The sequence below is a fragment of the Petromyzon marinus genome, chromosome 67 (genome assembly GCF_048934315.1).
Source record: "Petromyzon marinus isolate PM22_M1 ecotype Great Lakes invasive population chromosome 67, UKy_Petmar_22M1.pri1.0, whole genome shotgun sequence".
Lineage (NCBI taxonomy): Eukaryota > Metazoa > Chordata > Hyperoartia > Petromyzontiformes > Petromyzontidae > Petromyzon > Petromyzon marinus.
In genome coordinates this window covers 3,791,837-3,807,684 of record NC_133733.1, presented here as the reverse complement: position 1 = coordinate 3,807,684, position 15,848 = coordinate 3,791,837, and the positions used below count along the sequence as shown (strand labels likewise).

The 15,848-nt window shown below is 54.5% G+C and overlaps 1 protein-coding gene across 1 annotated transcript in view; it reads right to left on the bottom strand.

Annotated features, from left to right (window-relative positions):
• Nucleotides 1-420: 420 nt before the first annotated feature.
• LOC142906574 (dynein axonemal heavy chain 2-like) overlaps nt 421-15,848 on the bottom strand; it is a 47,465-nt gene continuing 32,037 nt past the window's right edge. Inside the window, exons 3-4 of the mRNA XM_076054705.1 lie at nt 2,761-2,917; nt 421-552 (exon numbers count right to left, since the gene is read on the bottom strand). Coding sequence (XP_075910820.1) covers nt 436-552; nt 2,761-2,917 — 274 coding nt within the window. The 3' untranslated portion in view covers nt 421-435. The remainder of the gene's footprint in view (nt 553-2,760; nt 2,918-15,848) is intronic.

Sequence of the window (15,848 nt, the reverse complement as noted above, 5' to 3'; positions counted from 1 at the left end):
GCACACACACACACCGCACACACACACACACCGCACACACACACACGCACACACACACACATCTCACACACACACACACACACCGCACACACACACCGCACACACACACACATCTCACACACACACATCACACACACACACACACCGCACACACACACCGCACACACCGCACACACACACACCGCACACACACACACACCCACACATCTCACACACACACATCTCACACACACACACACCGCACACACACACACATCTCACACACACACAACACCGCACACACACACACACATCTCACACACACACATCTCACACACCACACACACCGCACACACACACTGCACACACACACACACACATCTCACACACACACACACACCGTACACACACACCGCACCCACCACGCCAGTTACTCGTTCAAGGCTGAGTCCCACCTCACTGCCGCGCCGGGAGATTGAACGGAACGTACCGGAGCCTGTAGTGTCCCTTGTCCTTGTACTGTCCAATGTCGAGCACCGCCGTGTCCCACGTCTTCGCCACTGCTTCCAGTGCCTAGACAAACAAAGGCAAAGGTCCCCCGTGTAGCCTCGAACAGAGCGTCGGGGCAAGTGCCGTTAGTAGTAGCGAGTTAGGGGCACCCTGCTCGCGCTCACTCACACCCTACGGAACAGAGCGGGGGGGGAGAACAGTCAAACTCCGCTCGCTCACACAAACACACTCACTCACACAAACACACTCACTCGCGCACGCACTCACTCACCGTCTCACTCACAGACGAAAGAACAAAGATCCCCCCGTGTAGCCTCTAACCGAGCAGCGGGCAGCAGCGCCGAGGGAGGGCGGCACTGTGGCACACATCGATGGGGGCCCGGCCAAACCCACTCGATGACACGACCCCAATGTACACAATCCCAATGTACACAACCCCAATGTACACAATCCCAATGTACATAATCCTAATGTACACAATCCCAATGTACACAATCCCAATGGACACGACCCCAACGTACACAACCCCAATGGACACGACCCCAACGTACACAACTCCTACGCACACAACCCCAATGTACACAACCCAATGTACACAATCCCAATGTACATAATCCCAACGTACACATCCCAACGTACACAAACCCCGACGTACACAACCCCAAGGTACACAACCCAATGTACACAATCCTATGTACACAACCCCTACGTAAGAACCAAAGAAGATGAACCCCTATGTACACAACCCCAACGTTACACAACCCCTACGTACACAACCCCAACGTACACAACCCCAACGTACACAACCCCTACGTACACAACCCCTACGTACACAACCCCAACATACACAACCCCGACGTACACAACCCCTACGTACACAACCCCTACGTACACAACCCCTACGTACACAACCCCAACGTACACAACCCCAATGTACACAACCCCAATGTACACAATCCCTATGTACACAACCCCTACGTAAGAACCAAAGAAGATGAACCCCTACGAGAAGGATGAACCCCTACGTACACAAACCCCTACGTACACAATCCTACGTACACACTCCCTACTGTACACAACCCCTACGTACACAACCCCAACGTACACAACCCCAACGTACACAACCCCAAGGTACACAACCCTACGTACACAACCCAAGGTACACAATCCCAACGTACACAACCCCAATGTACACAACCCCAACGTACACCACCCAACGTACACACCCCAACGTACACACCCCAACGTACACAACCCCAATGTACACAACCCCAACGTACACAACCCCTACGGACACCACCCCAACGTACACAACCCCTACGTACACAACCCAACGTACACAACCCCAACGTACACAATCCCTACGACTACACAACCCAACGTACACAACCCCTACGGACACCACCCCAACGTACACAATCCCTATGTACACAACCCCTACGTAAGAACCAAAGAAGATGAACCCCTATGTACACAACCCCTACGTACACAACCCCTACGTACACCACCCCAACGTACACAACCCCTACGTACACAACCCCTACGGACACGACCCCAATGTACACAACCCCAACTTACACAACCCCAACGTACACAACCCCTACGTACACAAACCCTACGTACACCACCCCAACGTACACAACCCCTACGTACACAGCCCCTACGTACACAACCCCTACGTAAGAACCAAAGAAGATGAACCCCTACGTACACAACGCCTACGTACACACCCGACGTACACAACCCCAACGTACACAACCCCAACGTACACAACCCCAACGTACACAACCCCTACGTACACAACCCCTACGTACACAACCCCTACGTACACAACCCCTACGTACACAACCCCAATGTACACAACCCCAACGTACACCAACCCCAACGTACACAACCCTACGTACACAACCCCAACGTACACAACCCCAACGTACACAACCCCTACGTACACAACCCCTACGTAAGAACCAAAGAAGATGAACCCCTACGTACACAATCCCAACGTACACAACCCCTACGTACACGACCCCAACGTTCATAACTCCTACGTACACAACCCCAATGTACACAATCCCAATGTACACAACCTCAACGTACACAACCCCTACGTACACAACCCCTACGTAAGAACCAAAGAAGATGAACCCCTACGTACACAACGCCTACGTACACAACCCCTACGTACACCACCGCAACGTACACAACCCCTACGGACACCACCACCACCCACCACCGTCACCGTCACCGAACCCCGGTGGAGCCCGGCCCCACCTGCTCGATGGCGAGCTCCCTGGTGGCGGAGGCCGAGATGAGGGCCACCACCTCGGCGTGCCGATCCAGGCCCAGCTCCACGATGACCTCCAGCGTGAAGGCGTCGGCGTCCTGCTCGAAGGGCCCCTGGACCTGCTGCTTGATCTGGCTCCAGTGCCTGGGCGGGAGTGCGGCGAGGCGTGCAGGGTGTGTGTGTGTGTGTGTGAAGGTGTGTGTGTGTGTGAAGGTGTGTGTGTGAAGGTGTGTGTGTGAAGGTGTGTGTGTGTGAAGGTGTGTGTGTGTGCAGGATGTGTGCGTGCGTGTGTGTGCGTGTGTGTGTGGTGAGGTGTGTGTGTGTGAAGGTGTGTGTGTGTGTGTGTGCAGGAGTGTGCGTGCGTGTGTGTGCGTGCATGCAGCAGTAGGTGTGTGTGTGAAGGTGTATGTGTGCGTGCAGGAGTGTGCGTGTGTGTGTGCGTGCAGGAGTGTGTGTGTGCGTGCAGGAGTGTGTGTGTGAAGGTGTGTGTGTGTGTGCGTGCAGGGGTGTGCGTGTGTGTGTGCGTGCAGGAGTGTGCGTGTGTGCGTGCAGGAGTGTGCGTGTGTGCGTGCAGGAGTGTGCGTGTGTGTGTGCGTACAGGAGTGTGTGTGTGTGTGTGAAGGTGTGTGTGCGTGCAGGGCGCGCGTGTGTGTGTGCGTGCAGGGGTGCGCGTGTGTGTGTGCGTGCAGGAGTGTGCGTGTGTGCGTGCAGGAGTGGTGCGTTTGTGTGTGTGAAGGTGTGTGTGCGTGCAGGAGTGTGCGTGTGTACGTGCAGGAGTATGTGTGTGTGTGCGCGTGCAGGAATGTGTGTGTGAAGGTGTGTGTGTGTGCAGAGTGTGCGTGTGTGCGTGTGTGCGTGCAGGAGTATGTGTGTGTGTGTGTGAAGGTGTGTGTGTGTGTGAAGGTGTGTGTGTGTGCGCGTGCAGGAGTATGTGTGTGTGTGAAGGTGTGTGTGTGTGCGTTTGTGAGGAGTGTGTGTGTGCAGGAGTGTGTGTGTGTGCGTGTGTGTGCGCGTAAGTATGCGCGTGTGTGTGCGTGTGTGCGTGCAGGCGTATATGTGTGCGTGTGTGTGCAGGAGTGTGCGTGCTTGCAGGAGTATGTGTGTGTATGCGGGTGGGTGCAGGATTGTGTGTGAAGGAGTGTGTGTGTGTGTGCAAGTGTGTGTGCAAGTGTGTGTGCATCAGTGTGTGTGCGTGTGTGTGTGCGAGGAAGGGTGCGACAGAATTTAACAGTGAAGTAAACAGCGGTGAAAGAGCATCTCACGTTTTGTGTGCGTGTGTGTTCAGGGTGTGCAGCAGTGTGTGTGTGTGTGTGCATGAGGTGTGTGTGTGTGTGTGTGCATGAGTGTGATTTTGCATGAGTGTGTGTGCGTGTGTGTGCATGAGTGTGTGTGTGTGCATGTGGTGTGTGCAGCAGTGTGAGTGTGCATGAGTGTGTGTGTGTTCAGGATGTGTAGAAGTGCGAGTGTGTGTGTGCATGTTTGTGTGTGTGTGCATGAGTGTGTGTGTGGGAGTGTTCAGGATGTGTAGCAGTGCGAGCGTGTGTGTGCGTGTGTGTGTGCGTGTTTGTGTGTGTGTGTGTGCATGTTCGTGTGTGTGTGTGAATGTTTGTGTGTGCATGTTTGTGTGTATGTGTGTGCATGTTTGTGTGTGTGTGTGTGTGCATGTTTGTGTGTGTGTGTGTGTGCATGTTTGTGTGTGTGTGTGCATGTTTGTGTGTGTGCATGTTTGTGTGTGTGCAGGAGTGTGTGTGGGTGCACGTGTGCGTGCAGGAGTGCGTGCGGCAGAATTTAACATCGAAGTGCAGCAAAGTGCAGCAGTGCGCGTAACAGAGTGCAGCAAAGTGCAGCGAAGTGCGGCGGTGTGCAGCAGAGTGCAGCAGTGTGCAGCAGCGTGCAGCAGTGTGCGGCAGAGTGCAGAAAAGTGTAGCATTATCCAGCAGTGTGCAGCAAAGTGCATCAAAGTGCAGCAGAGTGCAGCAGTGTGCGGCAAAGTGCAGCAGTGTTCAGCAGTGTGCGGCAAGTGTATCATTATCCAGCAGTGTGCAGCAGTGTGCGGCAAAGTGCAGCAGTGTGCAGCAGTGTGCAGCTGTGTGCAGCAAAGTGTATCATTATCCAGCAGTGTGCAGCAGTGTGCAGCAAAGTGTATCATTATCCAGCAGTGTGCAGCAGTGTGCAGCAGTGTGCATCAGTGTGCGTCAGTGTGCAGCAAAGTGCATCAAAGTGCAGCAGAGTGCAGCAGTGTGCAGCAGAGTGCATCAAAGTGCAGCAGAGTGCGGCGGTGTGCGGCAAAGTGCAGCAGTGTTGCAGCTGTGTGCAGCAAAGTGTATCGTTATCCAGCAGTGTGCAGCAGTGTGCATCAGTGTGCGTCAGTGTGCAGCAAAGTGCATCAAAGTGCAGCAGAGTGCAGCGGTGTGCAGCGGTGGCAGCAGAGTGCGGCAAAAGTGCAGCAGAGTGCAGCGGTGTGCAGCAGAGTGCAGCGGTGTGCGGCAAAGTGCAGCAGTGTGCGGCTGTGTGCAGCAAAGTGTATCATTATCCAGCAGGGTGCAGCAGTGTGCATCAGTGTGCGTCAGTGTGCGTCAGTGTGCAGCAAAGTGCATCAAAGGCAGCAGAGTGCAGCAGTGTGCAGCGGTGTGCAGCAGAGTGCGGCAAAAGTGCAGCAGAGTGCAGCGGAGTGCAGCAGTGTGCAGCAGTGTGAGGCAGAGCGCGGCAGAGTGCAGCAGTGTGCAGCAGAGTGCAGCAGAGTGCAGCAGTGTGCAGCAGAGTGCGGCAAAAGTGCAGCAGAGTGCAGCGGCGTGCAGCAGAGTGCAGCAGTGTGCAGCAAAGTGTAGCATTATCCAGCAGTGTGCAGCGATGTGCAGCAGTGTGCAGCAGTGTGCAGCAAAGTGTAGCATTATCCAGCAGTGTGCAGCGATGTGCAGCAGTGTGCAGCAGTGTGCAGCAGTGGTGGACGCGTGGCTACTGCGGGGGGGGCTGTCAGCAGGGGGAGCCGCAGGCTCAGACATCGCGGGCGAGGCGCGCAAAGTTTACACAAACTACAACACCACACGTCTCACTCTCACCACGGGGGGGCGGGGGGGGAGGGGGGGAGAGGGGGAGGGGGGAGGGGGGGATGGGGGGAGGGGGGAGGGGGGAGAGGGGAGAGAGGGAGGGGGGGAGAGGGAGGGAGGGGGAGAGGGGGAGAGGGAGAGGGGGAGAGAGGCGGAGGGGGGAGGAGTGGGGGGGGGGGTGAAGGAGTGAGGGGGGGTGAAGGAGTGGGGGGGTGAAGGAGTGGGGGGGGGTGAAGGAGTGGTGGGGGGTGAAGTAGTGGGGGGGGGGTGAAGGAGGGGGGGGGTGAAGTAGTGGGGGGGGGTGAAGGAGTGGGTGGGGGGGTGAAGGAGTGGTGGGGTGAAGTAGTGGGGGGGGGGTGAAGTAGTGGGGGGGTGAAGGAGTGGGGGGGGGGGGGGTGAAGGAGTGGGGGGGGGGTGAAGTAGTGGGGGGGGGTGAAGTAGTGGGGGGGGTGAAGGAGGTGGGTGGGGGGTGAAGGAGGGGGGGGGGGTGAAGTAGTGGGGGGGTGAAGTAGTGGGGGGTGAAGGAGTGGGGGGGGGGTGAAGGAGTGGGTGGGGTGAAGTAGTGGGGGGGGGGGGGTGAAGGTCGTGGGTTCGAATATTTTAACCCAGCTCAGTATTTTGCTTCTATTGCCAGGCAGGGTAATGAAGCCGATTTTTTCTTGATTGTTTCATCAGAGAGGGCTTTCTCAATCAGTGTTCTACACTATACACTACACTATACACTACTATACACTACACTATACACTACACTATACACCACACTATACACTAAACTTCTATATACTACACTACTATACACTACACTATACACTACACTATACACTACATTATACACTACACTATACACCACACTATACACTAAACTTCTATATACTACACTACTATACACTACACTATGCACTACTATACACTACACTATACACTACTATACACTACACTATACACTACTATACACTACTATACACTACACTAGACACTACTATAATAATACACTGCTCTAGACCACACTATACTATATACTACTATACACTACACTATATACTACTATACACTACACTGCTACTATACACTACACTATACACTACTATACATTACACTATACACTACACTATACACTACAATACATTACACTATACACTACACTATACACTACTATACACTACACTATACACTATTATACACTACTATACACTACACTATACACTACACTATACACTACAATACACTACACTATACACTACACTATACACTACTATACACTACACTATACACTATTATACAATATTATACACTACACTCTACACTACACTATACACTACAATACACTACACTATACACTACACTATACACTACTATACACTACACTATACACTATTATACACTACACTATACACTACACTATACACTACACTATACACTACTATACACTATACTATACACTACACTATACACTACTATACACTTACTACTATACAGTAGGTCGAGGGATCGAACCCTCGACTTACTGTATACCAGGCGAGGTAGTCAACATCTCCTAGCCACCGCGGCGCCTTAAGCATGTGCTTGGCCTACTCTTTCAGGTTGCACAAACGTCTTTGGAAGAGGTGGTGGTCTACCCACTCGTAACTGGTGGCGAATCCGTTTACCCGCTCACCCACTCACTCGCTCGAGCACCCACAAACTCACCCCGTCACCCTCTTGCTCACTCACTCACTCACCTACCCACTCACCCACCCACTCACTCACGTTCTCACCCGCTCACCCACTCACTCGCTCGCTCACCCACAAACTCACCCCGTCACCCTCTTACTCACTCACACCTAACAACTCACCCACCCACCCACTCACGTTCTCACCTGCTCACCCACTCGCTCGCTCGCTCACCCAAACGTTCGCTCACTCACCAACCCACTCACCCTCTCCCACCCATCCACTCACATTCTCACCTGCTCGCCAACTCGCTCGCTCGCTCACCACCACGCTCAACCACTCGCCCATTCATCCACCCACTCACCCTGTCACTCACACACCCACTCACTCGGCCACTCACCTTCTCACTCACTCTCTCACCCACTCACTCACTCATCCACGCCTCACTCCTTTACTCACTCAGAAACCTTGTCACTCACTCATCGACCCGTTCACTCACTCATTCACACAAGTGCTCACTCACTCAGTCACTCACTCACTCACTCCGTCACTCGCTCACTCACTCCGTCACTCACTCACTCAGTCACTCACTCACTCACTCCGTCACTCGCTCACTCACTCCGTCATTCGCTCACTCACGCGCTCACTCATCCACCCGCTCACTCACTCATCCACCTACTGACTCACTCTTGTCACACACTCTCCCCACTCACACACTCTCTCACTCACTCACCCACCCGCTCACTCATCCACCCCTCTCTCCGTTACTCACTCACAAACCTCGTCACTCACTCATACACCCGTTCACTCACTCACTCACACAAGTGCTCACTCACTCAGTCACTCGCTCACTCACTCCGTCACTCGCTCACTCACTCCGTCACTCGCTCACTCACTCCGTCACTCACTCATCCACCCGCTCACTCACTCATCCACCTACTGACTCACTCTTGTCACACACTCTCCCCACTCACACACTCTCTCACTCACTCACCCACCCGTTCACTCATCCACCCTTCACTCCGTTACTCACTCACAAACCTTGTCACTCACTCATCCACCCGTTCACTCACTCACACACACAAGTGCTCACTCACTCAGTCACGCGCTCACTCACTCCGTCACTCGCTCACTCACTCCGTCACTCGCTCACTCACTCATCCACCCGCTCACTCACTCTGTCACTCACTCACCCGCGCGCTCACTCACTCCCTCACTCCGTCGCTCGCTCACCCACGCCCTCCCAACTCACTCACTCACCCGCCCGCTCACTCACTCGTCCATCCGCTCGCTCAAACTCTCGACGGCCGCACGGAGAGAGCGAGAGGGGGCCGAGAGAGCGAGAGTGGGCCGAGGAGAGAAAGGGCCGAGAATATTAATCGTCCGCCCCATTAAAGCCACGGACAATTAACAAGCGGCCGGAGGCATTAACGGCGCCGCCGCTACCTAGCGGGGCCACCCCGAGTGCTCGCCATCCCGCGGTCCTGCCCTCCCAATTAGGCGGACAAGGAATAATGTCAGAGCGGACAGGCTCATTGTGCAATTTGGTTACGACCCACCAGGCCCCCCCCCCTCCCCCTAGCCCCCCCCCAGCCCCCCCCCCTAGCCCCCCCCCCCCCTAGCACGTAATATTAATTCCCGTCGTTCCGTTACGCCGCCCCGTGCCCATTACGGCGACACGGGGACTGATGCTGAGACCCGTAGACTCGACACACAGAGACCCGTAGACTCGACACATAGAGACCCGTAGACTCGACACATAGAGACCCGTAGACTCGACACATAGAGACCCGTAGACTCGACACACAGAGACCCGAAGACTCACACACTGAGACCCGTAGATTCATACATAGAGAACCGTAGACTCGACACACAGAGACCCGTAGACTCGACACACAGAGACCCGTAGACTCGACACACAGAGACCCGTAGACTCGACACACAGAGACCCGTAGACTCGACACACAGAGACCCGTAGACTCGACACACAGAGACCCGTAGACTCGACACACAGAGACCCGTAGACTCGACACACAGAGACCCGTAGACTCGACACACAGAGACCCGTAGACTCGACACACAGAGACCCGTAGACTCGACACATAGAGACCCGTAGACTCGACACACAGAGACCCGTAGACTCGACACACAGAGACCCGTAGACTCGCCACACAGAGACCCGTAGACTCACACATAGAGACCCGTAGACTCGACACACAGAGACCCGTAGACTCGACACATAGAGACCCGTAGACTCGACACACTGAGACCCGTAGACTCACACATAGAGACCCGTAGACTCGCCACACAGAGACCCGTAGACTCACACATAGAGACCCGTAGACTCGACACACAGAGACCCGTAGACTCGACACACAGAGACCCGTAGACTCGACACACAGAGACCCGTAGACTCATACATAGAGACCCGTAGACTCACACATAGAGACCCGTAGACTCGACACACAGAGACCCGTAGACTCGACACACAGAGACCCGTAGACTCGACACACAGAGACCCGTAGACTCGACACACAGAGACCCGTAGACTCGACACACAGAGACCCGTAGACTCGACACATAGAGACCCGTAGACTCGACACATAGAGACCCGTAGACTCGACACATAGAGACCCGTAGACTCGACACATAGAGACCCGTAGACTCACACATAGAGACCCGTAGACTCATACATAGAGACCCGTAGACTCACACACAGAGACCCGTAGACTCATACATAGAGACCCGTAGACTCACACACAGAGACCCGTAGACTCGACACACAGAGACCCGTAGACTCACACATAGAGACCCGTAGACTCGCCACATAGAGACCCGTAGACTCGCCACACAGAGACCCGTAGACTCGACACACAGAGACCCGTAGACTCGACACACTGAGACCCGTAGACTCACACACAGAGACCCGTAGACTCGACACACAGAGACCCGTAGACTCGACACACAGAGACCCGTAGACTCGACACACAGAGACCCGTAGACTCGACACACAGAGACCCGTAGACTCGCACATAGAGACCCGTAGACTCGACACACAGAGACCCGTAGACTCGACACACAGAGACCCGTAGACTCGACACACAGAGACCCGTAGACTCGACACACAGAGACCCGTAGACTCGACACACAGAGACCCGTAGACTCGACACACAGAGACCCGTAGACTCGACACATAGAGACCCGTAGACTCGACACATAGAGACCCGTAGACTCGACACATAGAGACCCGTAGACTCGACACATAGAGACCCGTAGACTCACACATAGAGACCCGTAGACTCATACATAGAGACCCGTAGACTCACACACAGAGACCCGTAGACTCATACATAGAGACCCGTAGACTCACACACAGAGACCCGTAGACTCGACACACAGAGACCCGTAGACTCACACATAGAGACCCGTAGACTCGCCACATAGAGACCCGTAGACTCGCCACACAGAGACCCGTAGACTCGACACACAGAGACCCGTAGACTCGACACACTGAGACCCGTAGACTCGCCACACAGAGACCCGTAGACTCGACACACAGAGACCCGTAGACTCACACACAGAGACCCGTAGACTCGACACACAGAGACCCGTAGACTCGACACACTGAGACCCGTAGACTCGCCACACAGAGACCCGTAGACTCGACACAGAGACCCGTAGACTCGAAACATAGAGACTCGTAGACTCGCACATAGAGACCCGCAGACTCGACACACAGAGACCCGTAGACTCACACACAGAGACCCGTAGACTCGACACACAGAGACCCGTAGACTCGACACACTGAGACCCGTAGACTCGCCACACAGAGACCCGTAGACTCGACACATAGAGACTCGTAGACTCGCCACACAGAGACCCGTAGACTCACACATAGAGACCGGTAGACTCACACACAGAGACCCGTAGACTCGCCACATAGAGACTCGTAGACTCACACATAGAGACCCGTAGACTCGACACACAGAGACCCGTAGACTCGACACACTGAGACCCGTAGACTCGCCACATAGAGACCGGTAGACTCACACACAGAGACCCGTAGACTCATACAGAGACCCGTAGACTCGCACACAGAGACCCATAGACTCACACATAGAGACCCGTAGACTCACACATAGAAACCCGTAGACTCACCACACAGAGACCCGTAGACTCACACACAGAGACCCGTAGACTCACACACAGAGACCCATAGACTCACACATAGAGACCCGTAGACTCACACATAGAAACCCGTAGACTCACCACACAGAGACCCGTAGACTCACACACAGAGACCCGTAGACTCACACACAGAGACCCGTAGAGTCACACACAGAGACCCGTAGACTCACACACAGTGACCCGTAGATTCGCCACACAGAGACCCACAGACTCGCACGCAGAGACCCATAGACTCACACATAGAGACCCACAGACTCACCACACTGAGACCCGCAGACTCACCACACAGAGACCCGTAGACTCGCCACACAGAGACCCATAGACTCACCACACAGAGACCCATAGACTCACACATAGAGACCCGTAGACTCGCGTAAAAGACTGCTAAACTCGCGTCGCCATAGACTCACACAGAGTCATAGACTCAGAGGCCCGTAGACTCGTGCAGAGAGTTATAGACTCACCTGGCAAACACATTTAATAAACAATTTTTAGAGGTAAGGCTCACTGAGCTATAGAGGTATTTTTCAGAAGCGGCGGCTGATCACCATCATCATCATCACGTGGGAATTCATAGCAGCAGCCAATATACTCTAGAACGCGTGATGTTAATTTCAAACGTAGAGGGGAAACGCGGAGGACCGGGAGAAAAATCCACGCGACCACGGGGAGAGAGAGAGAGACACGCGCACTCCAAATCTACAGCTGGTGTCAGGGTCCAGATCGAACCCACGAACTCCTGTGTACCAGGCGAGGTGGTCAAAATCTCCTAGCCACCGTGATGATGATGATGAGAGAGAGAGACACGCGCACTCCAAATCTACAGCTGGTGTCAGAGTCCAGATCGAACCCACGAACTCCTGTGTACCAGGCGAGGTAGTCAACATCTCCTAGCCACCGTGATGATGAGAGAGAGAGAGAGACGCGCAGACTCCAAATCTACAGCAACAGTAGGCGTCGTCAGGGTCGGGATTGAACCCACGACCTCCTGTGCACCAGGCGAGGTAGTCAACATCTCGTTTGTATGTCCGCTCGTTCGCACCGCCCGCCAAGTAACAAATTCATTTCACGCTTGGATATCTCGTGGATTTGTCTCCGGTTCCAGACTCCGCACGGCGATGGTTGGGGGGGGGGGGAGGCCGCAGTGATGCAGGCAGCTCCATCGCTCCCCGGACACACACACGTGCACACGCACACGCGCACACGCACACAACAACCGCCATTCGCCACTAAGTGGCGGTGACGTCACCACGACGCTTGTGCCAGGCCATGTGCACCTTGAGGCCACGTGAAGTTTCGAACGCCCGCTGGCAGGAGGTCACGGGGCAGACCCAGGTGCCGCGGGTCGACTGACTGAGATGACTGGCTGATGCACCACCTGTGCCCCCTACTGTGCCAACCTGCTGTGCTTTAGCCACCCGGCGCTCCGCTCGATGTTGTGAGCGTCGCTCCTCCGCCCTCCGTTGTTGTTGGAGGGCGACTGCCTCCAACTGCCCAGTAGCGTCCTTCACAAGCCTCCTCCATAGAGGCCGATCTTGACACCGCTGGTACCGGTCATCGGCAAGTCCACTCAGCTTCACGTCCTCCTGTACCACATCACTCCATCTCTTCACTAGCCCATGCTGCGCCCGTTTAGCCCCCTCGATCCGGCTGAACAAAAGCTGTTTCGGCATGCGGTGGCTGGGCATGCGGGCTACGTGACCCAGCCAACGCAGCCTTGCCTGCCGGAGGAGCTCACCGATGGGACCTTGCCCAGATCTTTCAAAGATTTGTGAGCTCCTCACACAATCCAGCCTGGTTAAACCCAGGATGGATCGTAGGCAGGCTAGCCTAAATGTACACACACACATGCACACGCACACCCGCACACCCGCACGCCTGCACACGTACACACGCACACCCGCACACACGCACACCCGCACACAAACACTCACTCATTCACGTACACACACACTCACTCATGCACGTACACACACACTCACTCATGCACGTACACACACACACTCACTCATGCACGTACACACTCACTCATGGACGTACACACACACACTCACTCATGCACGTACACACACACTCACTCATGCACGTACACACACACACTCACTCATGCACGTACACACTCACTCATGGACGTACACACACACACTCACTCATGCACGTACACACACACTCACTCATGCACGTACACACACACACTCACTCATGCACGTACACACACACTCACTCATGCACGTACACACACACTCACTCATGCACGTACACACACACACACACTCATGCACGTACACACACACACACTCACTCATGCACGTACACACACACACTCACTCATGCACGTACACACACACTCACTCATGCACGTACACACACTCACTCATGCACGTACACACACACACTCACTCATGCACGTATACACACACTCACTCATGCACGTACACACGCACACACTCACTCATGCACGTACACACACACTCACTCATGCACGTACACACACACACTTACTCATGCACGTACACACACACACTCACTCATGCACGTACACACACACTCACTCATGCACGTACACACACAACAACAACAACCGCCATTCGCCACTAAGTGGCGGTGACGTCACCACGACGCTTGTGCCAGGCCATGTGCACCTTGAGGCCACGTGAAGTGTCGAACGCCCGCTGGCAGGAGGTCACGGGGCAGACCCAGGTGCCACGGGTCGACTGACTGAGATGACTGAGATGATTGGCTGATGCACCACCTGTGCCCCCTACTGTGCCAACCTGCTGTGCTTTAGCCACCCGGCGCTCCGCTCGTTGTTGTGAGCGTCGCTCCTCCGCCCTCCGTTGTTGTTGGAGGGCGACTGCCTCCAACTGCCCAGTAGCAGCGTCCTTCACGAGCCTCCTCCACAGAGGCCGATCTTGACACCGCTGGTACCGGTCATCGGCAAGTCCACTCAGCTCCACGTCCTCCTGTACCACATCATTCTCTAGCCCGTGCCGCACCCCTTTTAGCCCCTTCTATCTGGCCAAACAAAAGCTGTTTCGGCATGCGGTGGTTGGGCATGCGGGCTACATGACCCAGCCATCGCAGCCTGCCGGAGGAGCTCACCGATGGGACTTTGTGCCCGGATCTTTCAAGGATTTGTGAGCTCCTCACACAATCCAGTCTGGTTAAACCCAGGATGGATCGTAGGCAGGCTAGCCTAAATGTACACACACACATGCACACGCACACCCGCACACCCGCACGCCCGCACACGCACACCCGCACACACACACTCACTCATGCACGTACACACACACTCACTCATGCACGTACACACACACTCACTCATGCACGTACACACACACACTCACTCATGCACGTACACACACACTCACTCATGCACGTACACACACACTCACTCATGCACGTACACACACACTCACTCATGCACGTACACACACACACTCACTCATGCACGTACACACACACTCACTCATGCACGTACACACACACTCACTCATGCACGCACACACACACACTCATGCACGTACACACACACACTCACTCATGCACGTACACACACACACTCACTCATGCACGTACACACACACTCACTCATGCACGTACACACACACTCACTCATGCACGTACACACACACTCACTCATGCACGTACACACACACACTCACTCATGCACGTACACACACACTCACTCATGCACGTACACACACACTCACTCATGCACGTACACACACACTCACTCATGCCCGTACACACACACTCACTCATGCACGTACACACACTCACTCACTCATGCACGTACACACACACACTCATGCACGTACACACACACACTCACTCATGCACGTTACACACTCACTCACTCATGCACGTACACACATTCACTCACTCATGCACGTACACACACACACACTCACTCATGCACGTACACACCCTCACTCACTCATGCACGTACACACACACACTCACTCATGCACGTACACACACACACTCACTCATGCACGTACACACACACTATCACTCATGCACGTACACACACACACTCACTCATGCACGTACACACACACACTCACTCATGCACGTACACACACACACTCACTCATGCACGTACACACACACTCACTCATGCACGTACACACACACTCACTCATGCACGTACACACACACTCATGCACGTACACACACACACT